The sequence below is a fragment of the Gouania willdenowi genome, chromosome 20, assembly GCF_900634775.1.
Source record: "Gouania willdenowi chromosome 20, fGouWil2.1, whole genome shotgun sequence".
NCBI classification, from domain to species: domain Eukaryota; kingdom Metazoa; phylum Chordata; class Actinopteri; order Blenniiformes; family Gobiesocidae; genus Gouania; species Gouania willdenowi.
Window position 1 is genome coordinate 1033334 of NC_041063.1, and position 7626 is coordinate 1040959.

Here is a 7626-nt window from a genome sequence, read left to right on the forward strand (position 1 = left end):
GTTAAAGGAAACATTAGCACCTCATTTAAAAAATAAAACAGCTTCTCACACGGACAGACAGCTCCCTGGGAAGTCTTATCACACGCAAATTAGCCAATTTACCCAAGTGTGTGTGTGTGTGTGTGTGTGTTATTACAGCCCATGAAGGAATGTGGGGACAGTAAATGCAGTGAATGGTTTAAGAAGAATGTCTGTACCTTTGTACATCTTACCATTAGTCATCATTCAATATCAATAAATAAAGTTTACTTTAGTACTTCGTCAAAGGAGGTCTTATTTTGTTTATTTATTTATTATGTTAGCAGAATAATATCAAAGGTACTTTACAGACATACAAACATTTTTAACCATAGATAGACTTTACCCAATAAAAGATTACATTACATTTTGTACGGGATCACGACCAATATTCTGATTCTGGATCAGTTTTTTTACAAAAACCCTTTCTTATCACTAGCAAAATTTAAATAATAAGAATAAATTTCGAGGTTCATAATTGACTGATCTTTATAAAATGTTAATTAGCTCAGTTTCATTTCGACCAGGATCACATTTCATTAGAATTTTACAAAAATCCAGGTACATCCATACATTTGAACGTACTGAATCCTTATTAATGTATACATTTCTTTATAGCTTTTAAAGCAGGTTGTAAAACTCATTTTAGTTCAGGAGCAAAACATGGACCAGTTTCATCTCAAGTGAACTGTAGATTTTTTAGTTTTCACTTCCACGCAAAATGTTATTTAAAATATGTACGGTACGGACAATATCCAAACAATAAATGACAGATATCAGTCCCTGCAGAATTGTTACATTTCCTTGATTTTGGGATTATTTTTTGTTTAATTTGGGGAGATTTGAGGGAATAATTTCAAGAAAATTGTAGTTTTTTGGAAAAATTGCCGCAATCATGTGATACAGGCATGAGGAAAACTGTGAGAGCTGGGAAAGTGTGTAGTTCCATTAGAGGTACTGAGATATCTACAAGTGAATTAGTTGGTGATTTACAGAATGAATCATGTTTTCGCTGTCATTTTTACCCTCAGCCGACGGGTATTGTCATCAGTTTGTCTGTGTGTGTGTCTGTCTGTCTGTGTGTCTGTGTGTCAGTCTGTCTGTCTGTCTGTCTGTCTGTCTGTAGAGTGGTGTAGGTCTTTTAATACAATACCCATCAACTATTCTCACACTAAAACACTGGTACTAATGGGAGGTTTTAGGTAATGAAACAAAATTCCTGTTGGTCAAGATTTGGTGAAAAACAGCGTTTTTGAGGATTTGGAAAAAAAACTTTGTCATGGACTGATTTTAAAGAAGGAAAGGAGGCGGAGCATTGATACCTCGCTGTAAGGTGACAGTCACTCAGGTCTATTGATTAGTGGCAACATTTTCTGATCTTTGTGTTTGTCACAGAAATTAGTAAAATGTTATGCATAAACAGGTGAGTAATTATATTTCATATTGTTTTATTCCCCTACCGGTATTATACATGTAATGGATGAACTATTTCCACCATAAAGTGCTTAGCTTTGTCACAATAAATCAATATAATTTATTTTTCATGATAGATAATATTTTGAGGATTTTTCATATGTCAGACCGAGAGTTTTAAGTGCAGGTACGTTATGTTTACTTTCTCCTTGCGGGCCAAATTGGGAGCTTTAAAGGGCCAAATTTGGCCCCCAGGCCTTGAGTTTGACATGTGTTGTATCAGGATGACTGATCCAGATAACTGACAATATGTAGAGAGCAGGAGGTTTAAGTTCTACGTGTCATCTGGTTTTCTATAAATCTTTGTTGCATCTATTTGTTAAATATGACTGTTTTCTTTTTTAGAGATCAATATATTTCATCATCTTTTAATGAGCTAGAAATAGGTATAAAATTTAACATGATAATTTATACCAATGATTCACAACCGTTTTTTGGATCGTGACCCCATTTTGATATCAAAAAATTAGTGGTGACCCCAAAAACACTTTTTTCTTCTAGAATGAGTTTTTACTCAAGTTTGTTTTATGGTGTCACCAACACAGAGCAGCCTCAGATATTATTATAGTGCATTTATTTTAAATATATCTATATTTCAGAAAGGATTGTGTGTTTTTTTAAATCCTTTTAAAAAAGTATTCATCACTAGACATTTCAGGTGACCCCATATGGGATTGTGACCCTAAAGTTGAAAAACTCTGATGTACACTATATTACTCAACAGTAATGATGATGATGATGATGATGATGATGATGATAATAAGGTTTTATTTTAGCGTTATATAAAACAGTGTTTCTCAAATGGAGGTACACGTAACCATAGGGATACACGATGGCACTACAGGGGGTACTAGAGATAGAGGAATATTAACCTATGAAAGCACTAAAAATATGGAGTTTTATAATGTATATTTTTAGTTGAAAATTATAATTATCATAAATATTAACAGCAACTCACTAAACGACAACAAACACACACAAAATAATAGAATAATATACTGAATAATTAAAAAGAAAGGACGAACAACAACAAAATGACGCCAAAAACACATGCATTAAGAGAGAAAAATATTTACCATTACCAACAATACACGAAAAATAACTGAGAAACAGACAAAACAACATATGAAACATCCAAACGACACCAAGATTAACTGAAATAAATCTAACAAGACACAAAAACACACAAAATAAGATCAAATATACTGAATAATAACAAAATAAAAGACAATCAATAACAAAATGATGATAAAATACAAGGATCAGTCACACAGGGAGATGACCAGAAAAACTATAGAAATAAATGTATTCACTAAATACTGTTTCTTTCTACTTATTTACAAAATGAGCTTCTTTAAAATGTGTTATTACTCATTTATTCCATTATTATGATGTACAGTTGTTTTTATCTGTAGTAAATTGTGGAGGTCAGACATAAGGAGAACATGAATAATAACGCTGCTATTTCTCACTCATTTCCAGGAGCAAAGTGAGGAACCTGTGGTGAACATCAGCTTTATAACATCAGGACTCTTTTGATTGACTGACACGAAGCCCCTCCTACTCTGGTCTGTGATTGGCCAGTGAGGCTGAGTGGGCGGAGCCATGCAGCCTGTGATATAAAGAGGCAGAGCCTGAGCCTGAGCTGATGATTTGTATGGGAATGAAGGTGGAGGAGGACGATCCGACTGAATGTAGCCGCTGTAGTCTGAAAGAAAAAGAGGAGGGACGCGTTTCTGTGTTTGAGACCCACACAGTGTCTGACCACTGGACAGCCCACGGTGCGTGTGTGTGCATGGACAATCAGCTCTGAACGGCTGCTGGATCACCGTCTCAGCCATCTTGTAAACACGGATCCCACCGCCTGAGACCCAGTGTGAGACCCCCACCCAAGAGCGACATGGGTCGGCTTCCAAACATCTGAACAGAGATCGGACCGCGCGTCCTGGATCGTCCGCGCCCCGCTGTGGACATGGAGGTGTTCGGGGTCTACCTGCTGCTCTCAGCCGCCCTCCTTCCCCGCTCCAGCTGCACCACAGCCAAGGAGATCACCTGCCAGGAGATCGCGGTGCCCCTGTGCAAAGGAGTCGGCTATAATTACACCTACATGCCCAACCAGTTCAACCATGACACGCAGGACGAGGCCGGACTAGAGGTTCACCAGTTCTGGCCCCTGGTGGAGATCCAGTGCTCCCCGGACCTCAAGTTCTTCCTGTGCAGCATGTACACCCCGATCTGCCTGGAGGACTACAAGAAGCCCCTGCCCCCGTGCAGGAGCGTGTGTGAGCGCGCACGGGCAGGCTGCGCGCCCCTCATGCGCCAGTACGGCTTCCCGTGGCCGGACCGGATGCGGTGCGACCTGCTCCCGGTGCAGGGCAACCCGGACATGCTGTGCATGGACTACAACCGGACCGACTCCACCACGGCCTCCCCCGTCCTCTCCAAGCCCACGAACCACCCGGGTAAACACAAGCCGAGCAGACCGAGCGTGAAGCACAAGCCGGCTCCGTGCGAGGCGGGCTGCGCGTGCGTGGAGCCCATGGTGAAGCTGAACACGGACCGACACCCGCTTTACAACCGCGTCCAAACCGGACACGTCTCCAACTGCGCCATGCCGTGCCACAGCCCGTACTTTACGCACGACGAACGCGCGTTCACCGCCTTCTGGATCGGCCTGTGGTCGGTGCTCTGCTTCGTCTCCACCTTCGCCACCGTGGCCACCTTCCTCATCGACATGGAACGCTTCAAGTACCCGGAGCGGCCCATCATCTTCCTCTCCGTCTGCTACCTGTTCGTGTCCGTGGGGTACATCGTGCGTCTGATCGCGGGGCACGAGCAGGTGGCGTGCAGCCGGGACCTGGACGTGGAGCACATCCACTACGAGACCACCGGTCCCGCGCTCTGCACCGTGGTCTTCCTCCTCATCTACTTCTTCGGCATGGCCAGCTCCATCTGGTGGGTCATCCTGTCCCTCACCTGGTTCCTGGCCGCGGGGATGAAGTGGGGCAACGAGGCCATCGCCAGTTACTCCCAGTACTTCCACCTGGCGGCCTGGTTGGTTCCCAGCATGAAGTCCATCGCGGTGCTGGCGCTGAGCTCCGTGGACGGGGACTCGGTGGCGGGGATCTGCTACGTGGGGAACCAGAACCTGGACAATCTGCGGGGCTTCGTCCTGGCCCCCCTGGTGATCTACCTATTCATCGGGACTATGTTTCTCCTGGCGGGGTTCGTGTCCCTGTTCAGGATCCGCAGCGTCATCAAACAGGGCGGAACCAAGACGGACAAGCTGGAGAAGCTGATGATCCGGATCGGGGTGTTCACGGTGCTGTACACGGTGCCCGCCACCGTCATCGTGGCCTGTTACTTCTACGAGCAGCACAACCGCCACAGCTGGGAGGTGACGCACAGCTGCTCCAGATGTTTGGCGGAGCACGAGCGCAGCAGCCCGGACTACGCCGTGTTCATGCTCAAGTACTTCATGTGCCTTCTGGTGGGGATCACATCCGGGGCCTGGATCTGGTCCGGGAAGACCGTGGAGTCCTGGAGGACGTTCTGCACGCGCTGCTGCTGGGGGAGTAAGGGCACGAGCGGGTCCATGTACAGTGACGTCAGCACCGGGCTCACGTGGAGGTCAGGCACCGCCAGCTCCGTGTCCTGCCCCAAACAGATGCCTTTGTCCCAGGTTTGAATGTGTGTGTGAACCACTAACTGTTGGGGAGACAAACCCATCACTCTTATGTCTTCACTAATTAGCATTGTAATGCCTTGCTGCTGAGCACTTCATCCTCCATCATGGGGTACCTGCATTCACACGGATTAAACCCCCACCCCAACAAATACACACACACACACACACTGAAGCTTCACACAAAGATTATTTGGGACTTTATCAGTTTTTTTGTTTCTGAAAAAGCATTCAGGACAAGTTTGATGGAGAAAATAATTTGAGCAAATCAAGAATAAAGCAAAAATTCAAAAAAATGTGGACATTAAACACAAAATGTCAATATTAAAGTTGACATTATGAGAATAAAGTCAAAATGTTGAGGAAAAAAGTTAAAATGTCTAGATTAAAGTTGATAAAGTTGAAATGTGTGAATATAATTGAAATGTTGAGAATAAACTCAAAATGTCGACATTTAAGTAGAAATTTTGAGAAAAAAGAATAAATATGTTGAGATTAAGATAAAAAACACAAGATTAAAGTTGAAATGTTGAAAATAAACTCATAATTCTGTATAATATGGTAATAAAAGTCACAGGTTTGCTAATAAAGTCAAATGTACAGAAGCTTCTGTAGGTCCAGGTAATTCCACCAACTTCATTTTGTCTTTTTTAAAAGAAAAAATCTGTTCATAGGTTTTGTTTATTCAGACTCCTGACATGTTTTGATTGCCAACTGTCAGTCTTCCTCAGAGGTGATTTATTTTATGAGGAAAGCATCTACTGATGGGATTAAGGCCATGATTAACAACGTTCTCCATCCAAATATCCACAGACGGACGTAATGCTCCTCCTCTTCCAAACTTCACTGGTTTCTCCGTCTGAACAGATTCAGTTTGTGTCAATATTTCTTCAAAGTGCTTAAAGAGATTATAACACTGTTAATGAGCTAAAAAATAAATAAATAATAGCTTTGTTATTAAACCTGACTTTAAAGTATAGTTTAACACATGTATCGATACAGGCCATGATATTCTGTTTGGTGAATTGGCCCTCATCAGCTTCTGTAGATTTGACTTTATTAGCAAACCCTCGACTTTTATCACAGTATTGTATTTTTACTTCATTTTCAAAATTTCGACTTCTTCAATCTTGTTTTTTCAACTTTAATCATGTCATTATATTTCAGCTTTAATCTCAACATTTCAACTTTATTCTTCATTTTGCCCAAAATTCTTTTCTCCATCTAAACTGTCTCTATAATCCGCTTCCATATGTTTCTCCACTTAGTGCCAGAAAATAAATGTTCACTATTGAATCAACATCAAAGATGGTTTAAATTAAGCCTTAATAATGGAGCCAAATGCCTTTTATGGCTCATTTGTTTTGTACGTTTTTCATGTATTTATATCAAAGTCCTGTAAAAAAAAAAATGTGTATATTTGTATACAGAAGAAAAACTTTATATTGTAAATTTGTACAAAGTGTAGATTCTCTTTTTTTGTCAGGAGAGCAAAATATGAACTTTATTTTGACAATAAAACCTTTGATAAATCTGGAGATTCTTGTTGCTCATGTGTTTTCACAAGTTTAAGGTTATTTTTCTGTCCTGGTTTTGGGGTTTTTTTCGGTGGTTTTCTTGTGGTCAAATGGTGGAGAGCGGCTAAAAAAAGAGACAGGCCTTTTAAGCATCAGAGAGCAGTAATTAGAGGCAGGGGTTGAGTTGGAGCATCTCCATAATTGTTAAAGTCCTTTTCACATGCCTGCTGAAGCCTGCTTTCTTAATTTAGGGGGAGAAAGAGGTAGAGGGTGAATGGTGGGGGGTGGGGGGGGGGGGGTGTAAATGGAAGGAATTGTCCCTTTTCATCTGTTGAAATCTTTGATCTCGCCTTTTTTTTAACAGGCGAGAATAAAGGTGGTGTGTTTTAGGAGTGTCCGTGTGATGTGCCAAGGTTCCCCCTAAACGTACCCATTTGGATGCTTTGATCGACACCCCATGCTTTTAGGTGAGGAGGGGGTGTTTGTCAGAGCTGGAACCTGTAGCGCTCCCACATCTTGTTGTGGGTTTTTTTTCTTGTTTTTCTTTTCCAGCAGAAGCCTGAATTGAAACATCTTCTCAGGTCGACTCGGGGGGAACTTTGACATGAATGATGTAGAAGCAGCAATGAAAGCTCCACAGGTGGTCTGTACGAACTATAATTGAAGGGGTTTTTTGCCACTAATGTATCTGCTTTGGTCCCAATTAGGCCAATGAGATGGCGTCACATGACACAGTGTATATAAGCAGGCAGAAATGCTGTTTGATTTACTGCTCAGTGGTGACCACAGGCTTTGTGTCTCACTAGAACAACCCAAAGGCCTCCTTTCAGCACGTCAGCGTAAATCAGCCGTGTAAACTGTGTATCGACGCTGTCAGCGGAGGACACCATGAAGGAAATATATGGACTCACTTTCTCTCTCGACAACACAAAC

The 7626-nt window shown here is 42.2% G+C and overlaps 1 protein-coding gene across 1 annotated transcript; it reads left to right on the forward strand.

Moving 5' to 3' along the window:
- The first annotated feature begins 3127 nt into the window (after positions 1-3127).
- Positions 3128-6714, forward strand: LOC114454313 (frizzled-8-like). The gene has a single exon (XM_028434675.1). The coding sequence runs from the start codon at positions 3464-3466 to the stop codon at positions 5177-5179; it is 1716 nt and encodes a 571-aa protein (XP_028290476.1). The 5' UTR covers positions 3128-3463; the 3' UTR covers positions 5180-6714.
- Positions 6715-7626: the final 912 nt, after the last annotated feature.